This window comes from Oryza glaberrima, chromosome 7 (assembly GCF_000147395.1).
Source record: "Oryza glaberrima chromosome 7, OglaRS2, whole genome shotgun sequence".
In the NCBI taxonomy this organism is placed as follows: Eukaryota; Viridiplantae; Streptophyta; class Magnoliopsida; order Poales; family Poaceae; genus Oryza; species Oryza glaberrima.
The window spans coordinates 16,729,211-16,742,493 of NC_068332.1; the positions used below are offsets into that span (position 1 = coordinate 16,729,211).

A 13,283-nucleotide genomic window follows, 5' to 3' on the forward strand; every position below is an offset into this window, starting at 1 on the left:
AAGCAACGTCTCGGGTGGTGCCGTGTGCGCCCGACGGAGCAGCAGATGCAAACGCAGCCTTTGTACTTTCGGGAATACCCATGAGTGACTCAACCCCCCAATCCCCCCCCCCCCCAAAACACCAAACCTCGTAAACTACTTGAAAAAAAGAAAAAAAAAACCAGAAGACGGTAAAGCCGCCACCACGGGTGCCACGGCTTTTGATACGAGAGCCACACGCCGAGACCGAGACGACGCCGTTGGAACGGAACGCCACGTGCGGCTCGCTCAACCATCCGCGCGGGAGAGGGGGAGAGAGCGAGATGCACATGGCACGACGACGCCGCGCGCCCCGGCACCGGAGAGAATCGAACCCGACCAGCCAACCAACCGCCCGCGGCACCGTGAGATCGGCCCGAAACCACGTAAAACCCCCCCCACATCCCCCACCTCGCGCCGCAACCGTGCCAACGGCACAAGCGCCGCAGTTACGCCGCGCGTGATGCGCCTCCCACCACCACCACCACCACTACCAGCGCGCGTCTCCGCCTAAACATAGCTCTCTCCTCTCTCCTCCTTCCCGGTCTCGAGCCACACCAAACACAACGGGTCATTTCCCTCCATTTTAATCCGGGAGAATAGCAAAGCAAGGGGCGGGGTGGGATTGTCTATATTTACCGCACACGCGTCGTTGGCGAGGCGGGGGGGTAGCTGCTACCTTTGGGAGTTGGGTGGCGCCATGGCAACATCTTCGGTGGCCGCCATGCCGCACGACTCCACGCCATGGAGGGACCCCTCCAGGGCATCCTCCAGGCAGCCCGCCAGGGGATTCTTCAACATCCTCGTCCCGCCGCCGCAGTCGCCGCGCCCGCGCTGCCCCGACCACCACCACCACCACCACCACCACGATGCTGCTGGTGGCGCGGCGACGGCGGCGGCGGCGGAGCCCACGCCGAGGCGGCGGAGGCAGATACTGGATCGGTGGGCGGCGGCGGCGGCGGCCGCGTCCGCCACGGCGTCCGCCGAGGCCCCCGCGCCGCAGGAGCAGAGGCGGAGGGCGAGGGACGCCGAGCTGTCCGCGCTCGCGTCGGCCACCCGCCCCGTGACCGCCCGCGCCGCCGTGTTCCGGGAGCCGTCCCCAGCGCCGTCGGACGCGTCGTCGGGGGCGGGGGCGGGGTGCGGGAGCGGGGCCGGGTGCGGCGCGGAGCTCCCGCCCGCGGCGCCGCGCGCGTCGTCGCTGATCCAGCGGTGGCGGGAGATCGAGGCGGTGGGGCCCGCCACGCCGCGGCCCTGCGACCTGGCCTCCGACTCCGACGGCGGCTCGCCGCGGGGACGCGTGGGGTGCATCGTCAAGAAGCTCAGCGGCACGTCGTCGATCCCCGACGACGAGCTGGACGCCGCGAACAAGGAGGTCGCGATGTCGCAGTCCGCGCCCCCGTCGCCCGCACCGATGCGCGCCGGGGTGGAGCCGCCTACCACCATCGCCGGTATCAACGGGTCCAGGCCGACGCAGCTGGTCGTCCGCACGGTGCGTGGCCGCCGCGCAATGGAGGAGCTCGTCGCCATGATGGCCCATTGCCGGAGGTGCGAGCTCGCCGCGATCGCCGACCGCCACGTCGTGTCGCGGTTCTCGCACAAAGGCAGGATCCAGGTGAACTCCCCATTCTCTCATGCGGCTCTCTATTTTTTTTAAGGAAAAAAAAAGAAGGAAAAACAATATTTGCAAAACGCAATGGATATTTGGATCAAATTACAAGTAATCATGGATCAAAGTACTTGTTTGTCGATTAACCAAGTGGGATATTGTTCTGTTTCTTGATCGAGAAATCATTATTTTAAGACGAGCCAAGAAGTTAGAAGTGTGAGTTGTTGATTTTGACCCCTTAGTCCACCAAGGATGGGGCCATATGGCTGTTTGGTAGATCATGTTCCCAACTGGCACTGCTGATCATTGTCATGTGCAAACCACATTATCATGTTTCGTTTTGCAGGTTCGTTAATATGCTAGGATAAACCAAAATGTGATAAAAAATGAGCTAAATTTAGGACTTGATTATCGCAAATAGTGATATGCTAATAGCCATTATTGACTGGTTCAATATAAAAATAGCAACGAAAGCTCTACTAGAAGATCCAAGAATATTTTGGGAGCTCTATTGCTATACACGCAATGTCCAGTGCAGCAGAGAGGGTAAATCTAGTGGACGAGATGTCACAAGTGAATAACATCTCTAGTTTGTCTTGTTTGTTTGCTGGCACGTCCGGAATCTGACGTCCTGTGGAGCTTGTGGATGCTGCAGAGTTGTGGCTAGAGGCCACACGAAACATATCACATGACTAGACAGGTTGCTTGCTTGCTATAGCGTGCACTTGTTGCACATAAATATGATTAATGGCAGAGCAGTTTGTTAATTGGAAGTACAACGCAAATTTCAACTGTTTATTAATGGCAATTGCCTTTTAGGTTGGATTTTTATGCTACGGTACCAGCATTACTTGCAACATTTTTGGATATTCTTCACTCCAACTCCAGCGAATATTGATGTGCATGTTTCCTAGGGATGCTGAACTTTTTCCTGGAGAATACATTGACGGTGTGTAGCTCAAGTATGGGCTGTGTTTGGAAGCAACAAATTTGTTTTGGCCACAAATATTAAGCAAGAATCTCGATTACTTGATGCCCTTTTTTGCATACCCAAGGCATAAATTGTGTTTTTGTTCTTTTCTCTGCGAACAAGATCATTCCTTCCTCTTGTCAAAGATTGGTAAATACAATAGAGATTCACCTTTTATATGGTACAGCCATCATTGTTTTGGCTGCTAAGTGCCAACACACATGCACAAAAGTATGTATTCTCTGGTTTATTTCATTAGATTGTATCTATGCGAACACAAGTACTTTTTAAGCTTGTTTGTTCCTTATGTGGCTTCCGCTAATATTGTCATGCTCTTTGACACCTTGCAGTCCATGCTTCGTCTTAGGCTGTTGCGTCAGGGATTTAAAGTTAAGGATGAAGTTTGGACTCTACCAAAACCAGTCAGGCCACGCCTTCCAAAACATGAGCATGAGGTCTATACCACAAGGTATTAATATGCTCTTTGGTAACTAAACCACCATCTTGTACTGGTGGATGTGAAAATATAACATTAAATGTGTTCTTTTCCACTACTTTCATGTCTGTCATTCCTAGTCCTTTTCAGATTGCAGTAAGTTTAGAATATTTTTTTCCTGAAAAGAAACATAAGTTCAGAATGTTTTACTACTTCCATTTTTTGTGAGCCAATGCCTAACACAAGCTTTTCTCAGCAAGTGCATTGCTGGTAACCAACATAAGGGTGGCCAGGTTTTGGCTGAGAAGTCTACTGGTTCTGTTGAGAGACTAGTTTCTTTGGATGGTTTAGGAAATGAACAATATGATGGGCAGAACAGCACCAGTGAAAATCAATGTCAGGAAGGTTGCAAAAACATGGTAAAATTATGTACCCAGAATCAGGAATATTCTGAGCCATCAAGTTTAGTGAGGTATGACGAGCATAGTACTGTTGATGATGTCTCGCCAAGTACCATAAGCACATTGCATGAACTTTGCACTCCATCCTCAAGGGGTGATAATCTAAGAGAAGACAACCAAAGCCTGAATGGTTCATGGGAAGAGAGGGCACTATGGATAAGTAGTCTTGGTTGGTCTGCACCAGTGGAAGCCATGAGTCCAGACAGCTGGAATCAGGATGAAATTGGGGATATTGAGAATCACACTCAGATTGAATTTAATGATCGCCCCTGGATAGACTCCCCTAACTCATGGAGATCATTGTGTGTTGCCACACAAGCAGACAGTGGTGCTTTGTCTGGCAATGCTGACATCTGCAATCTTCTTGAGAGGTAAATAAACCTTTTTACATATGTGCTCCAGTAATTATATGCAAATCACTTCCAAAGAACTTCTGAGAATACTAATTAAGATGCACGTTTTCCATAAAGGTCCGCTTCCTTTTTGTTTTATCTTTGGTTCTAAACCTTTACTTTGCATGTGCCAATTATATTCCATAGTCTTATTTGTACATACTAAACCATATTAAGCCATGATATTTCCCCTTCCCTTGCAGCAAAAAGGTCTCAAAGTCTCTTGAGAGTGATTTTAGCAATAAAATGAACAACATGTTGCTAACAATCTTGCGCAAACAAAGGCAACAACACATGATTGATGATTTTGAAGGATATTATGATGAGCGCTTATACTGGAGACAGAATGATGAACCACAGAATGCTGATCAGAGGGTATCTGCACAGTGTTCATTAGCACCTGTCTCCCATCTCCACCAACAAGAAGGCTGGCAGCATTCTTCGTTTGAACATCAACATCATGAAAACCAAAACTTCCTTGTAAGTCTTGTGCTATTCAAGTCAGTTTGTGTACAAGTCATATTCTCACTATATTTCTGTGTTACAGGAAATGGAGGTCAGGGTTAGAAGTGAAATGGCACAGGTCCATCATGAAATATATGAACTACGGAAGTTGGTGGAAAGTTGTATTGCATCCCAAGTAAAGATCCAGCACTCCATTAAAGAGGAGATGTGCACTGCACTTCGCGAAGCAGGTGAGTTGTGATGCAAGTTTTATAAATTTGTCATTCCTATCTACAAAACCGCAACAACCAAAATGTTGTCCGGACTCCAGAATATGCATGAAACGGAAGAGCCTCATTTTCATATTCTAATATGGAATCTACGACTCTATAACGCAATCCCTAGCCTTTTCAGAACTGAGGCTTCCTATAGAAGATTGCACTGAAGACAATATGAACTGTGAGGGCAAGTGAGCTAGTAGGTTGCCTTTAAAGGACAGTCAAATGAGATCTGGAGAAAAATAACACAGTTGGTTATGGAGTGACTATTGGAAATAGTTACCCTAGTCTTGAAACTTGAAAGCAAAACTATGCGCCATCTTTTTGCTCAAATCTGGGCCTGGACCAACTCTCTAAACTAATACTATATAATTGTTAGTTTGTTAGGCTTTCTGTGACACCTTTAGGCTGCTTTATGGAATTGACAGATTTTTGTGGTGTGCCATGCTGTTGTTTTTTTCAAAAAAGATTAAAATACCATGTGAACTTTGGTGTGTTCTTTTTCACTACTGCCACTTTGCACCTTATTGAGTGCTTAATTTTACCTCATCTGTAATCATTGATGCACACTTTTTACACTTCAACATCCATTTTTTTTCTGATGCCATTATTTTCAACAGGGTTGATGCCAAGCCAACCCGACACACCAGCAAAAAGGGGAAGCTGCTGCATCTGCCATCAGACGCAAGTTGACTCTCTACTTTACAGGTAATGATTTGCATGGCTAGATTATGTTCTTTGACTCACTTCACATCTTATGTCTCACAATTTAACAAGAAACGATGATACGGCTCGCAATCTTGCTAAGTGTGTTATCATCTTTCATTCAGGTGTGGACATATGTGCACCTGTTTCAATTGCGCCGATCAGCTGAAATCGAGCAACAGGAGTTGCCCAATCTGCCAATCTCCTATTGAGGATGTTGTTCGAGCGCATATGAATTTTTGAGGTTTAGGTCTTAGGAGGAAGAAGAGCTGCCACTCTATAGCTTTAGATGTGGAGTTTGTGAAGCCCTGGTTTTGAGGAGGCTTCTTGAATCACCTTCATTAACAACCAAAAGTATACGAGCTAGCGTTTCTTGAGAAATGTAAATATGTTTTGTGCAAGCGCAATGTGTACTGAGTACTGACAGAAAGGAACAAACGAAATATCTAATCCAAATGCTGATCTTGTTTCTGATCATTTTTCTTGCTTTCCTTTGTTTCTTTTAAGTTCTGTATTGAACATGTTTGTAGCCTTCAGTTCTGATAATGGGCTTGTCTTGTTTTCTGATGATAACTGGTGAAAGCAAAGTTGCTACATTTGGAGAGTGGCACGAGGAAAACAAAGTAATATTTAATATTCAAAATGGAGAACAAATCAATAACATTCCAGGTTTAGACTACCAAACTAGTATGTATGAGCGTGCAATTTGCTGGCCAATTTGTTGAACAAATCAATCACACTAGTTACATGTTAGCACGTAGACTGCTTTGCAGCTCACGCTCACGGGAATAATTTGTTTGTGATTAAATAAATCAAAATGAAAACTACCTCTCTCAGAACGGAAGTTCTTCTGTGAAACTAATAAACATGCAAATCTGAGAACAAATTACAGTAAATTATCTATAAATTCAACATAATTAATCTTGGTAAACCGATTACTAACTGCAGAATATATATATTTTCTGAGGTAACAGCACGCGCCTGTGACGTGCTCTGAGATTAACTTCAAGTATGCGGTGAAGTCCTCCTAACGCTCGCCAGCGAGGACGCTTACGACGGCCGGCGTCGATGTCGGCGATGACCCTGACGTCACTTAGAATCTCACATGGCGCCCCGAGATGCGGTCTGCCCCGTCCGTCGACATCTTCCCCATCGACGGCCGCGCCGCCGCCGCCGCCGCGCGGCGCACGCCCTTCTTGAGCACGCTCTTTCTTATGCCGTCGCTGTCGAACATGAACGCGGCGTGCACCGGCAGGTCTGCCTCGTCGTCGCCGTCGCATCCCAGGATGAGCTCCAGCGGCAGGTCGAAGTACGACGAGCCGGCCTCGCCGTCGAGGGCGAGGCCGGAGCGGGACGACGTCGAGCACGAGCCGCAGTCGAACCGCTCGAGCGACATGGCCAGCGACATGGTGCTCGGCCGCGCCGTGCCTGGGTCGGACTCCACGCCGCCGCCGCAACGGAACGTTGCCGGTGACGACGGCAACGACGATGCGCGCGCCGCGGCGGTGGGTGGTGGAGGCTTGGCCGTCCTCCTGGTGCCGAGCCCTGGGAGGTAGAGGCAGCACGTGAACGGCGCCGCCCCGCCGCCGCGTTTCGACTTGCGGCGGCCGCTCTTGCCGCGCGCGTCCGCGGCGGCGTAGCCCGTCGAGTCCTCGGCGCCGTCGCCCGCACCGATGAGAGGCACGTCGCTGCCCCACCGCTGCGGCGCGCTCGCCTTCCGCTCCGAGGACGACAGGATCACATCGAACTCGTCGTCGTCCAGCTCCGCCTCCGCGGCGCCGGCGCAGGACCTGCTCCTCGAGATCGCCGTCCTGGGCGGCGCCATCACGTCCGACGACGCGACGCGCGCAGCAGGCGCGGCCGCCACGACCGCCAGGTGCGCGTCCCACCTGGTGGGAGGCGCGCCCCAGGCAGACACCCGCCGCGGCGACGTCGGCACGCTGGCGCTGGCGCCGGCGAGTACCAGAGCCGGGCCCGGGCGCGGGTGCGGCGCGTGGTGGTGGTGGTGGTCGACGGAGACGGAAGGGATGGGCAGCGGCCCGTCGATGTCGAGGCGGGAGAACTGCCGGAGCGAGAAAGGGTCGACGGCGATCTGCCTCTCCTCGGGCTCCTCCTCCTCGCCGGCGTTGGTCACTTGGAACCGGAACACGGTGTTTCGCGCCATTGTCGCGAGTTGAACTGGACAAGAGCCTAAGACCCAAGGAAGGAGAAGAGGCTATTAGGATTGGATTTGGTGCGAAACTAATCAGCTGAGGGCGATTCGATTGGTTGGTGACAAGAAGAAACTAGCTTGAGATGCTAGCCAGCAGCTGTCAGTATCAAGAGTGGCGACATGAACGCACGTATAGAGATGTGGTTGCGTTCGTGCTCGCCATCACTGGACAGTTTCTAACAAGTAACAAGTCTTCGTGGGTCTGCCTATATGAAATTCGATAGAGAAACACCTTGTAAATCTTACAAATTCTAAACTATGAGATTGTTTTAAGATTTGTGCACGATACCTCTAACCCTAATCCCTCCTCCCTCTCTCCATTCCACCGTCGGCGCTGCCACTCGCGAGTCACGAGCTCGCGCACGCACAATGTTCCCTCGCCAGGCCGATCGGAAGGAGTCAATGGTTCCGGCTATAGATAGCCATAAGACCTGAGGCCTGACGACCTGGCCCACGGTACAACATTTTGGCCCGCCCCAAGCATGGCCCGGTCCGCCGGGAGTTAGGCCCGTGCCGGCCTGGCCCGGCCGCCGAGCTGCGCCTGGGCCCCTCCACCTGCACGTTGGGCCAGCCCAGCACGACCGGGCCGGCACGGCACGATGGGCCGGTAGGCTAGGCCCGACAAAAAAAAGAATAGGGAGCAAAAATAGACATATTATATACCACGGTCCAAAGAATAGGGATGTAAAATAGACTTATTGTAGCTACATATGTGTCACAGCCCAATGAAGAGGGAGGAAAAATAGACTTATTTTTCAAAAGGCATGATGGGCCACCCGTGCCTTCGGGCCGGCCCAGCACGGCCCGACTGCTGGTGGGCCGTGCCTGGGCCGACACGGCACGGCCCAGTGTGTTGGTCGGGTCGTGCCGACCCGATAGATTTTGGCCCGAGCACAGCCGTGCAGGGCCGGGCCGGGCCGTACGAATGGCCAACTATAGTTCCGGCTAGGCCCCTTGGCCAGCTTCCTCTCCCTTTCTCCTTTCTCTTTCCTGAACCGGTGATAGTGAGTGTTCCCGCATTAATTACCGTCTTCCTCATCTTTGATGGCTCCTCGCCACCGGATTTGCCATCACCAGCTGTTGTCTCCTAACCACAAGCTCTAATCTTTCACCACCACCAACGCCGATCAACCGTTCTCCTCCATCCTCGTGACTCCAGCGTTGTTGCTGGCACCTTGCTGCCCGCCCATGTTCACCGTGCAGCGCTGAACTTCCACCTTCCACGGTCATCCTTCTAAGCCTCATGATCTCCCCTCTGCCCCCACCCCCATCCTATATCCACTCCGAACATAAGACTCTAAACCCTAACTTGTCAGGCTGTCGCAGGTTGCCGGAGGAGAACGGGTGTCCAGAGCACGATTCACGACACGAATTTGCATGATTTTGGCACTAATTTTCTATCAATATGTAGCCATTTAGTAGCAATTTCGATTTTTAAGTGATTTTTTTAACCATCTCCGGGCTGTTGCATTTTATCCAGTGACGACGACTCGACAGGCTAACGCCATCGCGGATGCTAGCGGCAAGAACGGCGGCCGAGGCCACAAGGTGAAGCACACGGCGACTGACAGAAATATTGCTCTCACGCATCGTACGTGGGACACACGGAACCGGACAGTAAAACGAATCCAAATCAGCGGACCACGTCGATCTCCCTCCTACTCCTATCCTAGCATGGTATATTTCGCGGGATTTACCGGCACCTACTATACATACGATCTTTCATCTTTGCATTGGCTATTTGAGGCATTGCTACCGATATGCCAAGAGAGGAACAGAATAATCAGACATGGCGAGCGGGCGGCCAGGCGCGCCGATGATGGTGCCGTGGTCCGACCTCCCGTCGTCAGATCTGCCGGGCCTCGTCATTGCCCGCCCGCGCGCGCTTCCGCGCCGTGTGCCGCGCCTGGCACTCCGCCCTGCGCCGCCACGTCGCCGCTTCTCCCGTGGATCATGCTCCCGGACGGCAACTTCGTCACGGTCTCCAATGACGGTGGCGGCGTCCACCGCATGCCTTTCCCCGGGAGCAACGCCGTCTGCGTTGGCTCCACCGACGGGCGGCGGCCGCAACCGGCAACAACAAGGTATGTAGGCAGCTAGCACTGCAATTTCGCAGTTCTTGCCCCACGCGTCGGCGATGAAGGAGCCGCCCGTGGAGTCGTACGGTCCGCGTGTTTCCATGGCGGCGCGGTGGCCTTTCTCGTCGATGCTGCCGATGAAGGTCTCGATGATGCCCCCAACACACACACACACCGTTGAATCGTCAATCCGGATTCTGGGCTGTGTTTAGTTCAGCGTAAAGTTTAGATTTTGGTTAAAATTGGAGATAATATGACTGAAAAGTTGTTTGTGTATGACATGTTGATGTGATGGAAAAGTACCGAAGTTTGGATCAGCGCTGGTACGGCTCCCGAATTTGCAAGCGGGACTGTCGGGATAGCCTTGTCGTCATCTGAAAAGTCACCGCGTCACACGTGTCGTTCACCTATTGGGTGCTTTTTCTGCATATGCGTATTGCTAAAATTTTGGTGTCAAAGTAAACCATGCATCACGTTTACGACCAGTGGAAAAGTTACATGCCCACTGACATGTGGGCCAAACAAAAATCCCACGCGGTTTTCTCCTTCGTGAGGTGGGGGCGGCGAGAGGCCGGTGAAAAATATTAGTAGGAAGGAAATTCTCCTATCCCTTCCTCGAAGGCTCTCCTGTCCTTATCTCCTTCCCCTCGCCTCCCTCATCCGCATCCGCGAACCCTAGCCGTCATGCCCAAGGCGCAGAAGCTCCTCCCTCTCCCCTCGCCTATTCCCCTGATAGGACTGCTGGTTTCTTCATTGCTTCTTGCTTTTCTTCCTTCCTCATCCGTTTTTCCTTTGCAGAGGATGCCAGATCTGTTCGTGCGGCGTGGTTCTTACCAGATGCAGACGCCTTAGGAGTGTGCTTCAGGTCGATTGGCTGCACAAAAGGTTCCATCTTGGTCTACTCTTTGTGTAAATTTTCGCGCTACTCGAATCTTTTGTTCCCAGATCTAGATTTTGTCAGACGATGTGAGTTGGGCAAATGTTTTGAGTTTCGCAAATTTGATTGCTAGTGTTTTCTCCTTCGATCGCTCGATTTGGTTTTGGTTCTTCTTATGCCCGATGGATTATAGAGCTCCCCTTCGCGCAGCTTTATTTTTTTCCCCGTCTAATTGCTTTTCATTAAAATTGCTACTCTGTTTCTTATATTTTAATAAATAAATTCCCCCTTACAGTGTCCTCTTGATTTGGTTCTGTTCCCTGGTCCTGATCTGATGCCTTTATTCATCAGATTTAGAGCCGGAACAGTTTTATGAAGTGACCATATTGATTTGGTGTCTTATTTTTGTTCATTTGAGCTACCCTTGTAGGCTTGTACAAGGTGGCCAACTGTTATGTAAGATATTCCATTATTGTTGGGTGATTGAACTGACGGCCATTCGACTCATTTGTGGTCTGGAAATGTCACTTCAGTAAGTTTTCCGGTTTTTTTTTTGCAAACATGCGGTCATATTGTTGGGCCTCTTTTTGATGATCTCGTATACTCATGCCTTGTTGTGGTTTGATTGGAATGCATAAATAGTGGTAGATTGGCGACTTGTTTCCTTTGTGCAATATGGCTGTGGTTAGGTTATTTTGGGTGTGTGTTTGATATATAGTGCTACTAGTTTTATGTGTTGATCTTAACACTGTTTTACCAGAAAAAAAAATCTGCAGCATCAAATGAATCGTGTAAGCGCGTACGAGGTAGGACTCATTTCTTGTGTCATAGGCTAGTCACATTAGGCCACACCGAACAGAATTCACATAACGAGGAAGACGGTCCTATGCCTTTTCTATCCTGTGCCTAGCATTGTCAGAATTAAGTACTTTTAATTTATGTGGTTTTGTTTTGAACATGGTATATCCTGAAGGTAAAATAACACCATCAAGTAATTAATCCATGATCTTTGTAACTACGATATTAGCTTCTGCATTGGTACTGACAAGCAAGTTCCTACACTGTTCATTTGTAATGTCTTTGATGGTTGTAAAGGGCTTGTTTGGTTTGATACCAACTTATTGCTCTACCAAATTCTTGGTAACTTCAATAGTAGCAAATGCATATTTGGTTTGCTACCAAATTTTTGCCACAAAGTTCAAATTCAATACTACTTAATTTGGTAGTGTCAAAACTTGCCAAGGTTTTGGTACTACCAAGGGCAAAAATTGGCTTCAAACCAAACAAGCCCAAAGTGTAAAACAATTCTTTATAGACGGTGTTAGTGAAGCATCAACCTCATTTGTGCATTTAAGACTTCATAATAGTGCTACGCTTGCATCGTTGTATGTCATTAGGATGCCCTTGTCTTCTGTGCCTACTATGTTCAAAGATTATACTTCACCGCTTTTAGCTTACCCCTTGTTTTCTAATATCACAATATAGCTATTTTGCACAAGATTTATACGTTACAATGAAACTAGACAACTATTCGTCAAATTCCTAATTTAATCGTTCTGTTCTTGTAGATGATGAACATTAAGGATGGAATAATCAGGTTTGCCATGCGCTCTACCTAGACTGTTACTCATTGCAGATGATGAACATGAAGGATGGAACAATCAAGTCGCTGTACCTAGAATGTCTACTCATTGAAAGAATGCCTACTCAGTGATCTCATGGTAAAGGTTTGCGGTATCATCTCTAGTTGCCTTTTAGTTTTATTGACTCTAGCGGTAGTTGATACTTAAGGCATTTGAAATCTGATCTGAAGATTCTAATGAGCTTAATAAACTATGAATTGAGAAAACTAGTTTATCCCGAAAGCACATAAAAGATAATGTGATTAGCTTCATGAGTGGCAGTGCCAGAATAATATAAGTTGGGCCAACCGACCAAGTAACAATCATAATAGATTAAAAACAGTTAAAAAGTTTGATTCAAACCCCTATTGATAATAAAATATATTAATATCTATACATATATTTTGACTATTTATTGTCACGAGAATAATTTGTAGGCCTACCATATTAATGCTACCTGGAAAATACACAACAAAGAAAAAAATAGAGATACCATTCATTGATCAAATTCAACCCACGGTTACCAACTATAGATCGTAAACATTGTTGATTTTATTTGAGCTGGCTTAAAACTACTTCCTCCGTTACACAATGTAAGTCATTCTAGCATTTTCCACATTCTTATTGATGTTAATGAATCTAGACAGATTGACTTACATTGTGAAACGGAGGGAGTAACAAATTAAGGCTTACATAAGTTGATTAACCAAGAATCTACAATTTGGCTAGCAAAACTGCCCTAGCAAAATATCTACCTCATAACACTCCAAAGTTTTTGTTCTAAGTGCTGCCATTATTTCAGAAAATTAGAATGAACTTGTCGATTGTCAATTGTCAAGTAATCGATTTGAGATTGTAACAGTCAAAACCTTCATTGGCACATTTAAGAAACGGAGGAAACACCAGGCCAATGGCTTAGACTCCAGTGCCCTAAGCATACTCATACATGGTTTGCTATTATTGGAAGGGGCCTAATGTACTAATGTATACATGTGGCTCCGCCACATAGAGTGACCACTAGGTCCACATGGTTCGATGTTGTCAGTGTCTCCACCAAGTCCTTAGGGCTTAGGTGTTTATTTCATAAGTAACAATACTAACATAATTGATCGTAGGGTAAGTATATATATACCACCAGACAAAGGAGATAATTAAGGAACTGACACAGTAAGGTAGCTTACTTG

The 13,283-nt window shown here is 48.6% G+C and overlaps 2 protein-coding genes across 2 annotated transcripts; one reads left to right on the forward strand and one right to left on the reverse strand.

Moving 5' to 3' along the window:
• Positions 1–441: 441 nt before the first annotated feature.
• LOC127780548 (uncharacterized) lies at positions 442–5,798 on the forward strand. Its single transcript, XM_052307467.1, has 7 exons — positions 442–1,630; positions 2,945–3,063; positions 3,287–3,862; positions 4,087–4,363; positions 4,431–4,578; positions 5,226–5,313; positions 5,436–5,798. The coding sequence occupies exons 1-7, from the start codon at positions 719–721 to the stop codon at positions 5,551–5,553; spliced, it is 2,238 nt and encodes a 745-aa protein (XP_052163427.1). The 5' UTR covers positions 442–718; the 3' UTR covers positions 5,554–5,798.
• Positions 5,799–5,835: 37 nt separating this feature from the next.
• LOC127780549 (uncharacterized) lies at positions 5,836–7,512 on the reverse strand. The gene has a single exon (XM_052307468.1). It carries the CDS (start codon positions 7,472–7,474, stop codon positions 6,404–6,406), a length of 1,071 nt encoding a protein of 356 aa, XP_052163428.1. The 5' UTR covers positions 7,475–7,512; the 3' UTR covers positions 5,836–6,403.
• Between the last annotated feature and the right edge of the window lie 5,771 nt (positions 7,513–13,283).

Coding starts and splice junctions, on each gene's coding strand:
- LOC127780548 (XM_052307467.1), top strand. CDS start 719: ATGGCAACATCTTCGGTGGCCGCCATGCCGCACGACTCCACGCCATGG. Junction 3,863..4,086: donor ATCTGCAATCTTCTTGAGAG/GTAAATAAACCT, acceptor CTTCCCTTGCAG/CAAAAAGGTCTCAAAGTCTC. Junction 4,579..5,225: donor CACTGCACTTCGCGAAGCAG/GTGAGTTGTGAT, acceptor TATTTTCAACAG/GGTTGATGCCAAGCCAACCC.
- LOC127780549 (XM_052307468.1), bottom strand. CDS start 7,474: ATGGCGCGAAACACCGTGTTCCGGTTCCAAGTGACCAACGCCGGCGAG.